This window comes from Photinus pyralis, unplaced genomic scaffold (genome assembly GCF_008802855.1).
Source record: "Photinus pyralis isolate 1611_PpyrPB1 unplaced genomic scaffold, Ppyr1.3 Ppyr1.4_unclustered_Scaffold3755, whole genome shotgun sequence".
Classification (NCBI taxonomy): domain Eukaryota; kingdom Metazoa; phylum Arthropoda; class Insecta; order Coleoptera; family Lampyridae; genus Photinus; species Photinus pyralis.
Genome location: NW_022171448.1, coordinates 7527 through 23140, shown reverse-complemented (window position 1 = coordinate 23140; position 15614 = coordinate 7527). Strand labels below are relative to the sequence as shown.

Below are 15614 nucleotides of genomic sequence, written 5' to 3'. Positions count from 1 at the left end.
ACAAAATGTGTACACATATTGTGGGCAGTGAGAGACCCTCGACCTCAGCATATGTTCTAGGATTTGCATTTTGCAATGCCTGACAGAAGTATTGATTAGATTTTCAGTAAACAAGAAAAAGTAAATGAATGTATTAGAGTAAAAAATTCCACAAAAAATAAAATTCACATCTTCCCGCTATCCTGGAATAGTGTTAGGTTCCCAATTAACATTTAATCTTTAATTTTACATTTCTTTCATCTTATGATACACCATGTAACATAGATAATCCTGTTTGTTGCTATTTTATCATCCACGGGAACTTACACTTAGTAACGTAATTGTTTTATATTTATTTGGATTAATGGAAAACACTATAAAAAAACCAAAAAAATTATTATTAATCTTTGTAGCTATTGTACATAGTAACAAAATCTTTAAATTAAACTCATTCTCTATGAACGAGAACGTAAAATCCGAGACATGCCAAAACCGCATACTGCAAAAAAAGTGTCAATAAACGATATTTAAGGAAACTACATTTACCTTAAATTTTGGATACTCATTCATTAATATCGTAACCATTCCAACATATGGCAAAAAACCACGTGCTCGACCGACTACATCATTTTTAGTTAACCATAATTGACCAGGCGCATATAAACCTCTGTCATCAACACTATTGTTATCGCCTTTCGTAAGAAATTTAACCGTGCCATTGTTTCTGTAAAAAACAGTACCTAATATCAATGCGGGTGCCATAATTCAGTTACACCAAGAATAAAGAGAAAGTATTACAGCTTTATCAGTAGTATTCGAAAGACTTCTTAGATAGCTAAAAGTAATCAAGATAAAAGCTAGTTTGTTTGACAAAATACATTTTACATTCGTGAGTATTTCATGCAAAGGAAGGTATATAGTGAACGTAGAGAACATAAAATGCAAAGTTTTACAATATTACTCATTACATAACATTTTTTTAAACCATAGGCTTTTTGCAATAGTCTTTACGCAAGATGTCTCTTGAAAACATATAATAAAAAGATGCATTTAATAAACTTTGTCTTGTATAAGAAATGTAAAAGCAAGAAGAAAAATCCCACCTAAGGTTCGCACCATTGTGCATAAATAGAAGGTAGGTATTCCTTTAAAATATGGAAAAAGAAAGACAGATAAACTAATTTGCATACTTCTCATGGAGCTTTAGTACCCTATGTACAATGGGTATGTCTCTCCCTTCCACTTTGAAAACAACAATTTCGCCCACTCTCACTGGCTCTTCGGGATAATTTGTTAAGAACAATAAATCGCCTCTATGAAAAGCAGGTTCCATACTACCACTAAGTACGACAACAATAGGACTTTCACTCCCTGTTACAACCATTAAACCCTTCCATATCATCAATGCAGAAGAGACTATCATACCAAAGCTCAAAACTTGGTACAAAAACTGCAATTTGGGGAGTTAACATCTTTTTCCAATCAATGAATTTCTTATCAATTACCTGTCTTTTGTTCATACGACGAACATCATCGAATAATGAAGCGATATCCATTTTTTCCAATTTATTTAACTTTAGTTATCTACTTCTCATGCGGCAATCTAATCTGATACACCTCTATACCACGTCAACTTTAGCTACGAACGAAAGTTAATCGTTGAGTTGAGGTTATAAAACTGCCAAATTCACACTAAAGTGAGTTGTCAATGTTGCCAGATCGGATCGGTTACAAAATTTTTTTTCATACACGCGCTTATTATTTATACAGAAGCACATGATCTAAGCACACAAACAGCATCGATTATTACCGCATTTCCACAAAAATTAAAAAAAAATGCGCTATTGTGGCCACTTTTTCCGTCCATCCGTCCGTTCGTTCGTTGAGACGCTACTAGTTCTTTATCTTAAGAGCGATTATTCTACTTTTTTCGCTATTTGGTTCGTTATGGTGTCGAGGCTTGCACCAACGAAGGAATTTTTTCTGCGTTTATTGCTAAAAAAATATTGTAAAAAAACCAAAAAACCGTTTTTTACATGTTCCATAATTTTACACTTTTGCCGTTTATTAACGATCCTAGAGATCGTTTATAATTTTGTATTGCTGTCTGTCGTCTGTCTGTTCCTTTGTCTGTCCGGCCCTCTGTCTGTCCGTGTGAACGATAACTTTGTTTAGAAATGTCCGTTTTACAGCTCCGTTAGTTATGAACTGAATTGCATGAAATTCAATATGAGCATAGCTTTAACCATATAACACGCAATGCCAACAGTTGAGTCGAATCGATTCAAAATTCACAGTGCCCTTTTCGAATCTCGACTATTTATAAAATCTATAATATAAAAATAAGTCGGGTTTTCCTTCCTGACGCTATAACTATTGGTGGCCGGATTTTTACGATTTTAACAGAAGTTGCATCTTACACATGGGAAATGAATGCAAGTGGAAATGCGCTTTTTGTAAATCGTTTACGATTATTAATTTTTAACTTTTTTATTATTGGTTCTCTTTAAAACTTCCAAACACGAGTTTTGTTTTTCCATTCACATGTAAGGTACATTTTCACCACAGTTTACAGTTTTATTAGCATGTTAACTAAAATTTGAAAACTCGACATATGATTTTTTATATAATTGTCGATCGTTCATTGTCACTGAACCCTGAAGAACGTAAATATCTGTCAGTCGAGTACCATGCATTAGTACAAATTGAATTGAGGTCATCGTCTTCCCCCCAAACTTGACTTGATGAAGATATTTTCGCTGTCTTTCCAATATCACAGGATTCGTGTTTTTGTAGTAGGTGTCCATCGTTCACAGGTACATCTGCAAATTCCAGAACGAGTCTTTCCTCAGACGTCGAAGGTTCAGAGAAGTATTCCTTATTGGACTTCTTTCCTTGAATGCCAGTGATTTCGACATCATTACCCGCCCCATCATTACTCGTGCGTTTCCACTCAGAAGCAATCATTTGCAATGGTTGCAAAACTTGAACGCTTTGCTTTACTCTAAGCAGTTCTAAATTGCATAAATTTTCGACTTCTAATAACTGACGTTTGTAATTATTTATCGAAATTTGGCGTTTTAAGCTGGCTCGTTTATCCGCCTGCGCCTTCAAAAGAGCACTTTCATATTTGGTGAGTTTTTCTTGATACTCAGATGCAGACATAGCTGGTTTCTCCAAAATTTCACTTACTTGGTGCTGAACGCTATTTTCAAAACCAACAGTTGGCGTTGTCCTTGTTTCGTAAATACGAGATTCTTTCCTGGATTCTTCCAACAAAAATTTTTCTTCTGCAAGTCGCGTTTTCAAAAACATCATCGTTTCGTGCAAATCTCGTAAACGTTGTTGCAAATTATTCTTATGGCAAATTACGTGTTTTTCGAAATCGGTTATGTCTGTGTTTTCGGGTGGAAGCGCATCTGAAGTATAACTGCCACTATCCATTTGCCTATCTTCATTTTCTGAATCAAAATTTTGAGTGAAATTCAATTCGCAAAAGGTATTGTTCGACATTTTGAACGTAGTACACAGGCACGTAAAATAGTAATTAATTGACAGTTATAGTGAAGTACTGTAACTATAGAAAATGCGCAATATTAAGAGGTAGTCATTTATGGGGTCTAGGACACTACGCCGAATGCCCACATCGCCGACCCGATTTTTGGAAGGTCCATATCGCCGACTAGGGACACTACGCCGATGGACACTACGCCGACAATGCCCACATCGCCGACAAGTGGACAAGGGACACAACGCCGACCATGCCCACATCGCCGACAAGTGTACAAGGGACACAACGCCGACCATGCCCACTTCGCCGACGGACACTACGCCGACCGTGCCCACATCGCCGACAAGTGTATAAGGGACACTACGCCGACCATGCCCACATCGCCGACAAGTGTGCAAGGGACACTAGACCGAACGTGCCCACAACGCCGACTATTCGCAAAAAAAATTACTAGGGACACTACGCCGACAGCGACCACATCGTCGACAATGGAGAAGTTTCCAGTTTTTTGTTATAAATTAATTATGAAAATTTAAGTAAAATGAAACAAAAATGTGATAGAATCAATAAAATTACTCCACAAATCCCAAAGTTACAAGACTAAAGTTGCGATTGGAATAATAATTTCGGGACGTCACTTCACCTAGTTTGCTAAGAGCATGTCTTGAGCATGCGATCAAAAAAGAGTGGTATCGCCTATGAATCGCCTTTACAAATTTTTGTTTATATGGGAAATCGTATTTCCTGGAATTACGTAAAATGACGTCACCGACACTGCCGTTCCGCGCTGAATACCTAAACTTAAATAATATATTTCTGTAATTGGGCGTAAGCCTGTTGAGGGCCTAAAACAAGAGGGACAATAAATAAATAAATAAATAAATAAATTTATTTCCGGATTTTGAAATTTCTTTTACTGGTTTATTAGTTTTGATCTATATTTTGATGTCATTAGGCTTAATATAGTAATATCAATTGTCCCTATTTGATAGTTGCTGTGTTTTGATAAACTGAAATTCGTAAATCTTTACACCGGTAGTATAGAAGAATTTATCGCGTTTTTTTTTAATTTGAAAAAAAAAGGTTGGTTGAACGGTAAAATATCGCGATTCTTAAATTTCACATTTTAGTCAAACAAAGCGAACAATAACTAGGGCTGATTGTATAAAGGCTGGTTGAACTTCGCTTGTAGTTAACAACTGGATTAAGGTATAAGAATGGTTAAAATTTGACGTTTTGTCAAACTTCAACCAATTAGGTATCTTAACCCATTGATATAATCCAAACGAGGTTTAATCTGCTTTATACAACCGACCCTTATGCCCGTCAAGAATCAAGACGGGATTCATGAAACTAGATTAGCAAATACGATCTTAAATAAACAACCAGTTATAATCGATCATTTGCGCATGAATCTACCATTATATCAACTATTGGTGACGTTTTCTGTCAATCCCAGAATTAATCTTCGATCTCGGATCAATCTACGAGTTAGTACGGGCATTAGTGTCCGCTTTACTAACAATGACACTTACTAAAAATCTTATATTGCTTGGCCACCTTGGATTATAAGGTAAGGTGTATCCCATTCTGGTACTTTTAATCAATGATTAACTTTGACCATCGTTTATGTAATTGAGTAACGATTTATTTTTAATGTTTAATGTGTACAAAATATGCTAAACAAGATTAGTTCATATTTTATGAATTTAATGTTCATAAGCACATATTTTAACAAATGAATTACTTTTTACTCCATATTCACATCTTCCCATAGTGGAATACATCCGTTTTTTCTCATAAACTATATTTTTATTTCAATTTGCTACCTAGGTGTAAATATTTTAAGCATTTTACACTTACATTGGTATCGTGTTATCAAAAATTGTCAAATCACCGAAATTATCGAGATAAACACAAATTCAAAGGGTGGCACGGTGGTAGAATTCATTATTTTTATTCTTCGCCAATGCAAGTTATTTCAGTGCGTATAAAACTAAAGTGTGTAACTTTGTTTCACTGGCGTTTCGTCACATTATCTGACGTCATGTCATAGCAAAATTAAAGCAGGTCGTAAATTAGTACCTACTTATGAATAATTTGCTACCCCCACAAACAGTAATACACATTTACCTTGTTTGTACTAAAAGAAATTCTTTCTTGGTTTAAAATGCAGTTAGTAATTACCGTAGTATAAGTTCCTATCTACAGAAAAAGGTCAAAAATCTCACTACCTACCTGTAAACAATATTTTACTAAGAGCGGCACCTTCTTTGAACATTAATCCGCAATTCTGTATTTACCTATGATCCTAATACAGATTTTTCTAAGAAAAACCTTCAATTACCTATGCAGATGTTGGGACAACATTTTGATAAAGTCACGATGGAATATACATAATGGAAATACAGAGACCGACAGCAAAGGTTCCCATAGTAAAGGGTGAAAATTCTCACTCTACCTGTAAACAATATTTTACTAAGAGCGGCACCTACTTTAAACATTAATCCGCAATTCCGTATTTACGGGTTTTTCTAAGAAAAACCTGCAACTATGCAGATTTTAAGACAACATTTTGGTAAATTTATGGTAGAGTATAATGGGAATACAGAGACCGACAGGAAATAGCAGGCGCAAATTAGGCAGAGCGTACATTTACAGAAAAGGTTATTTCATTATTGCTCGAGGAATAAGAAAAACGGATTAGAATTTCTAAAACCCTTATGGATATTGAATAGATAATGAGTACATTTTAAGAAATTAGCTGAAGAGGGGTAGCAAATTGAAATAAAAATATATTTTATGAGAAAAAACGGATGTATTCCACTATGAGAAGATGTGAATACGGAGTAAAAAGTAATTCATTTGTTAAAATATGTGCTTAATGCTTATGTTAATATTAAATTCATAAAATATGAACTAATCTTGTTTAGCATATTCTGTACACATTAAACATTAAAAATAAATCTTTATTATATAAACGATGGTCAAAGTTAATCATTGATTAGCACCAGAATGGAATTGCACCGTACCTTATAATCCAAGGTGGCCAAGCAATATAAGATTTTTTAGTAAGTGTCATTCGGCCCTATGCTGTATCACTATCGTTAAGAATAACGATATCGTTATGCGGCGTTACCATAATTTTTTAAAAATCGGTATGCTGTATCACTCGTAGCAAGTGTGGGATAACGATTATCGTAATTCTCTATCGTTATTTTGCAACCATAACCAGAAAAACTTAACGACAGGGTTCATGCTACCCGTTTGGGGCGTAACGGTCCTGTCAGCGATTCGTTTGGAGTTTAAGCGGGTGTTAAAGAGAAAGAAAATGAATAATTTTCAAGGATTTTAAGTAGCTTTGTTTGGGCAATTGGAAAATGTAATAAGGAGGTGAGTTCTGTGTCTTTTAATACTCGTAGATTATGTTTTTATTGAGACATGAGGAAAACATCCAACGAAGAATTTTACGAGGCAACAGCGATCCGTTTCAGCTGGGTGAAATTGATTTTCAAAAAAATTTTCGAGAATCTGTAAGGCAGTGGTCCATTTCCGCTGGCAAACTCCTGCTACAAATGTTTGATTTTGTTTGCCTCCAACGGTTTTGTCTTTCCGTGGAGGATTATGTTATTACTTTCAATAAAATATAACAGTCCTCAAATTGTTTCCTAGTGGTTTTTCTCCGCCTCTTATTATTCTCTTCGACATTCGCCATGTCGTGAAAAAACAACTAGGTATAGGTACACGTACAATTAATAATACAAATAATTTTAAAGAAACGTCTGCATTTCCAAATCTGGCGGGCAATTGTTTAAAGATAAAGCGCGCACCACAACGCCCTCTTATATTTTATCGCTGTGGTATTTCACTCTTACACGCACTGCCGTTGCGCAGCGTTCCTTGTCTTCTAGAATGTGACACTTTTTTCCGAAATAGCCACTGCGAGATACCGGGCAACGTTACGATACCGTTAAAATATTGATACAGCATATCGCGTTTATCGATAGTCGTTGTGGTCATCATAACCTTTGATCGTTAATCTGCGATAACGATTGATCGTATAGAATAACGAGAGTGATACAGCATAGGGTTGATTGTTAGTAAAGCGGACACTAATGCCCGTACTAACTCGTAGATTGATCCGAGATCGAAGATTAATTCTGGGATTGACAGAAAACGTCACCAATAGTTGATATACTTTGTTTCACTGGTGCTGAACCTGACGTCATAAATGTGATTCTCTCTTCATTACATTTAAATCGATTGAGACAAAAAAATTACGTCATTAACGTAAGTCGTGACAAATAAACCAATTGATCTGTCATAATATCAATCCGTCAAACGATTTTCGTTATAGACAGATTTCCAGTGTTGATTAAGTAGTTTGTGTTAAAAGTGAAGTAAATATCATCAAAGTTAAAAACGCTTAGGCAAGTCGACAGTGCAGCAACGCCGTTAATAGACAAGTATTTTAAAAATTTTACCACATAGGTAATGGTTCGATTCGCTCATATCATGAATTTAGGTCATTCCCGTTACCATTAGGTAAATATGACGAACCGATACACAGAATGAAGATGTTCGCCAGAACACTTAGGTATTGAATTGATTTTATAGGTGAGAATGTTACACTCCGTTCCTTACACAGTAATCTTCAACGACTTGATGGCGTAGAAATATCTGCTACCTCTTTGTCCCGCAGTTTGAAGAAACTGAAATTCACGTGGCGGAGATGCACCGTCTCCAATAGATTATTTTTAATGGAACAGCCCTATGCAGTTCAAAGAAGACTACAATTTTTGAGAGACTTTAAACATACCGAAACTTCACTCTTTCCATTACGACCTGTGGTTTTAGACGAAACCTGGATATACAGTAAAGGGTCTTTTAGAAGAAGCTGTCAAGATGGTACTCTCAAAACAGTTAGAAAAAGAAGTAGTGAAGGGGTCCGGTATATACCTAATACTCCATGCAGGATCAGAAGATGGATTTGTGGTGTAGTGTCGCTTTTTGTCTTTTGTACATACGATTTGAATATGAACATTTGAGAGTTTTTTCTTCACTACCTGTTTTCTTTCACAATTGCGTTTTTTTTAAATAAATCGGATCAGAAGATATTCAAGATCCTTATGCGAATATCTCGACTGTGTGGCAAAAGAACAGAAACTGTATGTATGCGTTGTTATTTCAATGAGCCAGTGGTATAATGACTACGCTTTATCTCAAATTTGTAAGATGTATAAATGCAAAGGCTTACCGATAAACCATGGCCTATTCTACTTCTGCAAATGGCTAGTTAAGGGTCATTAAAATTCGCGCAACTTAACGCGTATTCTTCACATTGGTAGCATACTTAATTTCACATCAACATTATGTAAACAAAATATTAATTTACGAGCTGCCTAAACAAACTTTAAGTTACAAATGTTCCTATGCGTTTTCTGTAACCATCATACACTTCATCTCAAAGAGTTTCGGATGCTCTGGCAGTATCCATTTGGATGTGCAAAGAATCGGTTACATGAGGTGATTACAAACGGTTGAAAAGGTTTAATTCATACCAACGGACTTCCTCTACATAAAATACATGACCATTTAGCCATTATAAAACCTAAGAACAGGAAAAAACCTATCAGAACCAGATGCCTTACAAGTGATTGTCAACTTGGGCGGTCTAATAATGATGAACGATAGTGACACCTTAATAAATAAGTTGAAACGTCAATGTGACAATATGTAAACCAACTACTAATTTACGACCTGCCTTAATTTTGCTATGACGTCAGATAGTGTGACGAAAGGTTCAGCACCCTTGAAACAAAGTATATAATGGTAGATTCATGCGCAAATGATCGATTATAACTGGTTGTTTATTTAAGATCGTATTTGCTAATCTAGTTTCATGAATCCCGTCTTGATTCTTGACGGGCATAAGGGTCGGTTGTATAAAGCAGATTAAACCTCGTTTGGATTATATCAATGGGTTAAGATACCTAAGTAATTGGTTGAAGTTTGACAAAACGTCAAATTTTAACCATTCTTATACCTTAATCCAGTTGTTAACTACAAGCGAAGTTCAACCAGCCTTTATACAATCAGCCCTAGTTATTGTTCGCTTTGTTTGACTAAATGTGAAATTTAAGAATCGCGATATTCATTAATCTTTTACCGTTCAACCACATGATATTACTTACTATATTAAGCCTAATGACATCAAAGTATAGATCAAAACTAATAAACCAGTAAAAGAAATTTCAAAATCCGGCAATAAATGACTGAGAAATTTATTATTTAAGTTTAGGTATTCAGCGCGGAACGGCAGTGTCGGTGACGTCATTTTACGTAATTCCACGAAATACGATTTCCCATACAAACAAAAATTTGTAAAGGCGATTCATAGGCGACTCCACTCTTTTTTGATCGCATGGTCAAGGCATGCTCTTAGCAAACTAGATGAAGTGACGTCTCGAAATTATTTTTCCAATCGCAACTTTAAAGCCTTGTAACTTTGCCATTTGTGGAGGAATTTTATTGATTCTATCACATTTTTGTTTCATTTTACTTAAATTTTCATAATTAATTTATAACAAAAAACTGGAAACTTCTCCATTGTCGACGATGTGGTCGCTGTCGGCGTAGTGTCCCTAGTAATTTTTTTCCGAATAGTCGGCGTTGTGGGCACGTTCGGCCTAGTGTCCCTTGCACACTTGTCGGCGATGTGGGCATGGTCGGCGTAGTGTCCCTTGTACACTTGTCGGCGATGTGGGTACGGTCGGCGTAGTGTCCGTCGGCGAAGTGGGCATGGTCGGCGTTGTGTCCCTTGTACACCTGTCGGCGATGTGGGCATGGTCGGCGTTGTGTCCCTTGTCCACTTGTCGGCGATGTGGGCACTGTCGGCGTAGTGTCCGTCGGCGTAGTGTCCCTAGTCGGCGATATGGATCATCCAAAAATCGGGTCGGCGTTGTGGGCATTCGGCGAAGTGTCCCGCCCCCCATTTATGTATTAAGGGCATAATCAAAAAATTATAACACAAGAGCCCGACGATGGAGGTTATTAATAAGTTCAATAGAATATTATAAAATCAACGTAAATTAATACAGTCCACTAATTAGAAATAGGCTTAGATCATACATATTAACAATATGATCTAAGGATACTAGGCGCCACTACACCGCGTCCACAAGCATCACGCGAATTCAAACTACGCGCGTAAAGCCTAGTTTTCATAGACGGGATTATCGGTTGGTTACTATGAGCCAAACTCGAGTGTTCTCGGGTGCTATCGAATTCTTCCAAACCTTCGAGAATGTTATCGAACAAACACGTTATATTTCTCGGAAAGATCACATCCGCCTTCGTTCTGTATCGCCAATGACTAATTTTTCGAGATTTCTGGAATATTCGCTACACAGTATTGTTGTCGCCAGGGGACAAATAATTAATACACACGCCAGTATCAGGATTTAATATTTCATTAACTACGATTTACGAAACGAACTACAATAATTGGCAGCACACACACACACACAGAATGGCCGCTTCTCTCTCCCCTTGCGCCATCTATCTTCCCTGGTGCCAACAGTATTTTAGAATTACAAAAGATGACTATATTTATCCGAATTCATTTTCCACCAGGTAAAAAAGGACAGAACAATGGAAATATTTGCACATCAGGAGTACACGCTAGTCAACACTGTTCCGCGGCGAAGAGCGGACTATACTCAGAGGCAGGCCCCGGGGACGCCGAGCTAAATGTAGCCCAGGGCGCAACATAGCCCCGGACCTGCTCAGAGGCAGACTGTAGCGGCTCGAGGAAACTATTTACCGGCTCATTTTCTAGGATTGGGGCTCGTGGATTACCATTCAGTTCTACAGAATAGTCTCTTTAATGCCTTGAAGGGTATATAATTTTGCATTGATAACTTGTCCTGAAATTTGACGTTTCATTACTTAAATGTTTTATTATTGTATAATTATATTGACATCTGCCACAGTACCCTGTAGAAATTGTTTCTAAATCAACAAATTTATTCAAATGGGATATAAACGTATAAAATTACAATCGGTGCTCGAATTATTTTCCACCGGCAACCAAACAATACCCGATACTCGGCACTGAATAGCTCGCATTACCACTCAGCTACTGTGCCCACTCTTGTACAAATTGTACCGGGTGATTCATTAGAAGTGATGAACGCTTGAATTTCGCGCGTAAGGTTTTAGTATTTTTTGCATTGTCCTCACTTCTAATGAATCACCCGGTACTACATGAACACCTTTTCAAGCGGCGGAATACATGTTGCTGCTTCGTTGATGCAGTTTGATGGATCAGATAGTTAGTGAAATTAACTAAGCGCAAGGCCATTATTTGAGAAGAATTGGCGCAATGTAAATTTCCCCATGGCCCATTTTAAATAACTCAACGCCTTTACATTGTCGTATCCGTATGGCCCATCTTAAAAAAAACACCCTGTATGTGAATTTATTAATGGGTCGAATTTTTTGAACAATAAAATTGCTTCTAAGATATTACCATGGTACCCGGGTTCATTAATGATAGGAATTAGGATGTCCTTGTTTCTATGACCCTAATACCCTATATTGCACTTTCCAGTTACTTTAATGATTTCAGGGTACATGACAGTGGAAAAAGAATAAACAAATTTCTGTTTCATAAGATAGAGTAAGGTGCCAGGGCATCGCAAAATAACTTTATTTGGTAATGTACACCAGAAATTGTTATATTTTAGTAAAAATAAAATTAAAAAATAACGACATTTGTCATGTGATATCAAACGCCAATCAGAGCGCGTGACGTCATTATCCTAATTGGCGGTTCAAGCAGCGATCCCCTGTGCGTTTATAGCGTTTGTCTACGTCTTTTAATTTAGTGCTTGTTCAATTTCATAGTGATTATATTAACCTAAAGTTTAGTTTTTTAAACCAGATAAGAATGGAAAGTAGGTATACGAGAGCTGATAGCAGCAAATCTGCCAAAAATTGATGTAATGATGTTGGAAATATTTCTCGCACCCAACAAAGATTTTTCCTCATTAGAATTTAGAAATAGTAAAACTGCCATATAAGTTTTGTAGGTTTTTAAGTTAAGCTTAGATTTTTTACAAGAAATGTAGTTACTTAAGAGAAATGTGTACAAATGCTTTGTTTTTAGGTCATCGAAGCTATCATATGAAGATGATTCAGTAAGATAGATCTCTACGTAAGCGCAACTTTTTTACATTACTAACATTTTATAGATAAAGGTCTAAATTTATAAAGTAGTACATTTTTTTTTGGAAAAACAACTTGAGTTTTTATGGCGGGCGCTCTTATGGAAATTTACATTGGGTGCAGTCGTACAGAAGACTCTTAAGCGTGATTGCAACTTATGCACAGCTATGTCAAAATTTGCCCGGAACATAAGGTTCACGCAAAGCTGCATGCAGTTTCTTTAGTTTTCGACGAAGAAACCGACCCCAACTTGCCATCCCATATGGGGGTTTTTGTGAATACAAAATAAAGCTTACATCAAAGTGGTCCTCACAAAAATAGTGTTATTTTTATTGAATACGCTGGGTCTCGACATGCAAGTTGTAGCCACTTTTTCCGTATGGCTTCTTTTTTGGGTACGGATATAAACAATTTATTTGGTGTCTAATTTAATATACTTCCAGCAGTAGTAGTAGTCTTCATATAATTGCGAAATGCAGCTAACACTTATATATCCCTTCGGATTTCAATTGCTGCTCCAGTAGAACCATGAAAAATTTCCCCGGAAAATAATACCCACAAATTATTCTCTTGGCTCTACCATTAAGCTACTTTTACACATCCTCAGAGTCCAAACCCTATTAAGTGGACTGGAGTGGTCAGTCCCTAACGCTTTCCACAACCCGGAGTACTAGTGTCGATAAAGTCTCCTTTATCACGTGTAACAAGTCATGATCGAGTCCGATTATTCGAAACTCTACTCCTGTATCGGCAAATGACCGAATCGGAATCGAAAGTTGTTCAAAATGCCGTCTACCGCACACCTCAGGAGTAAACGTACGTGAAAAAAGTGCTACTCATGTTAATATAGTTTTCTATATTACGTTTAATGAGCAATCGTCGAGAATCCTTTTGGATTCCTCTACTCTATGAAGCATTTGAATGATACAGCATCCTTTGAACCGGATTTACTGGAATCGGGTCGGGTAGCATGGATTAGACTTTATCCATGGAGTCATAGCAATCACCCGCCTGGGATACTTAGCTGCGCCACATGTCTATGTATCCATCATGGTAGGGCACCACTTATAGTAGTTATAATTCATCACGAAATCTTTTAAACTATTTACGCTGGGGTTATGTGTTTATAACTGTCAGGACTGTGACGTCACAGACACTGCCATGACACACAACAGCGTTTTGGCGCTAAAATAAAAACCTACAATTCAAATTGCATAAATTTGCAATAATATGGTTTATTTTGCTGTAATATCATATTTTAAAGTTATAGTTGAGGTGTACGAACAGTTATAACAGGTTTTAAAAAATTTGTCATCTACCCTATTATACAATGGTTACTCTTTGATTATACCACGATACTGTACCCGTACCGTGAATTACGCATAAATCCGTTTAACGGATCAACGCAACGGATGAACTGAATACGTTGCGCGAGATAGTAATTTTCGTATTATTGAAACACGACATTGCTGAATTGCTCATCGATTTTTTATTGAGATCAATGCACATAAGGCGCTTTCTTTCGGCTGCTTAGCAATCATGATTTCAAAATCGTGATTCGTAGGATCACGTTTTACGAAAGAACGCGCGAATTTAAATCAAAGTATGGTTGAGTTTACGTAGTACACATTTGCATTCGAATTACGTATTTTTTTTGGATTATGAAAATAAATACAAGTGGAAGTACTTGCACAATTATGCCCCTCTTCAGTTACAAATATTGACTAATCGAACATTTGAGCAAAAATATCCTTGCATTTATAGGTTAGGAATTCGTGATCATAAAACTTTTATGTTCAGTTTGTTTACGATTTTAGCAATCATGATCATAAAATCACATTTCGAAAGAACGTGATGTGACAATCCAAACGCGTTTGGATCACCGAAAGAAAGCGCCTATAGACATGTGCGAATTACCCAACACACCCCGAATTTTACCCACAATAGATACTGACGTCGCTAAAATGAATGCAGCCAATGTCATCGAACTTTAAATATATTGAGTATTGGTAGCAATGCTAAAATTTCTAGTTACATTTTCAAGTTCAACAGTTGGTAATTGTGAAAGTTTTCTTTACGATTTTCGGAGTTCATACCATCATCCAACATGAAGTAAGATTTTACATATCTTCTTTATTTTCAATCATCGATGTATTATAATATATAGTTTTTATATTTTTCGTTATATTTTGTATATTTACTTACTTCTCTTTCTTTATTTTAGGATTGGTTTGTGTGTATACAGTGGGTATAAAATTTACCCTGGACATGGAAAAACATTGGTTAAAGTAGACGGAAAGGTACTTACTAGTTAATTACGTTATATTTGGTTCAATACCGTTTTTATTTCAGTCGTTTACGTTCTTAAATTCAAAATGTGAAGCCGCACATTTAATGAAACGCAATCCTCGTAAAGTTACCTGGACCGTACTTTACAGGTAGTACATTCTTTTTGTTGTATAAGTGGATTCACATTTGCTAATTTCCCTTTTAGACGGAAACATAAGAAAGGTCAGGAAGAGGAAGCTACCAGAAAGCGTACACGTAGGACACAAAAATTCCAACGTGCTATTGTCGGTGCCTCTTTAAATGATATTATGGCTAAACGTAACCAGAGGCCGGAAGTAAGGAAAGCACAGCGTGAACAGGCTATTCGGTGAGTAAATTAAAAATGAAAGTTGGAAGTTTATAACCATATTTTTGTAGAGCTGCAAAAGAACAAAAGAAGTCTACAAAAGCGGCAAAGAAAGCAACTGCACCACCAAAACCAAAGCTGCATCAAAAAACAAAGGCCGCAAAGGTTACACAAAAATCTGCACCCCGTGTTGGAGGAAAACGTTAATTTTTGTGAATTAATGTTTTTATTAAAATAAATGACCAGCATTATTGTACA

The 15614-nt window shown here is 36.4% G+C and overlaps 3 protein-coding genes across 3 annotated transcripts; 1 reads left to right on the top strand and 2 right to left on the bottom strand.

Moving 5' to 3' along the window:
• Window positions 1–358: 358 nt before the first annotated feature.
• Window positions 359–1661, bottom strand: LOC116182124 (signal peptidase complex catalytic subunit SEC11A-like). The gene is made up of 4 exons (XM_031502624.1): window positions 1485–1661; window positions 1170–1429; window positions 526–703; window positions 359–478 (listed from the first exon to the last, which is right to left on the bottom strand). The coding sequence occupies exons 1-4, from the start codon at window positions 1533–1535 to the stop codon at window positions 428–430; spliced, it is 540 nt and encodes a 179-aa protein (XP_031358484.1). The 5' UTR covers window positions 1536–1661; the 3' UTR covers window positions 359–427.
• An 823-nt stretch (window positions 1662–2484) lies between these two features.
• On the bottom strand, window positions 2485–3542 carry LOC116182123. Its single transcript, XM_031502623.1, has one exon. It carries the CDS (start codon window positions 3490–3492, stop codon window positions 2602–2604), a length of 891 nt encoding a protein of 296 aa, XP_031358483.1. The 5' UTR covers window positions 3493–3542; the 3' UTR covers window positions 2485–2601.
• Window positions 3543–14687: 11145 nt separating this feature from the next.
• Window positions 14688–15614, top strand: LOC116182121 (60S ribosomal protein L24). Its single transcript, XM_031502621.1, has 5 exons — window positions 14688–14833; window positions 14946–15021; window positions 15074–15159; window positions 15216–15377; window positions 15428–15614. The coding sequence occupies exons 1-5, from the start codon at window positions 14829–14831 to the stop codon at window positions 15561–15563; spliced, it is 465 nt and encodes a 154-aa protein (XP_031358481.1). The 5' UTR covers window positions 14688–14828; the 3' UTR covers window positions 15564–15614.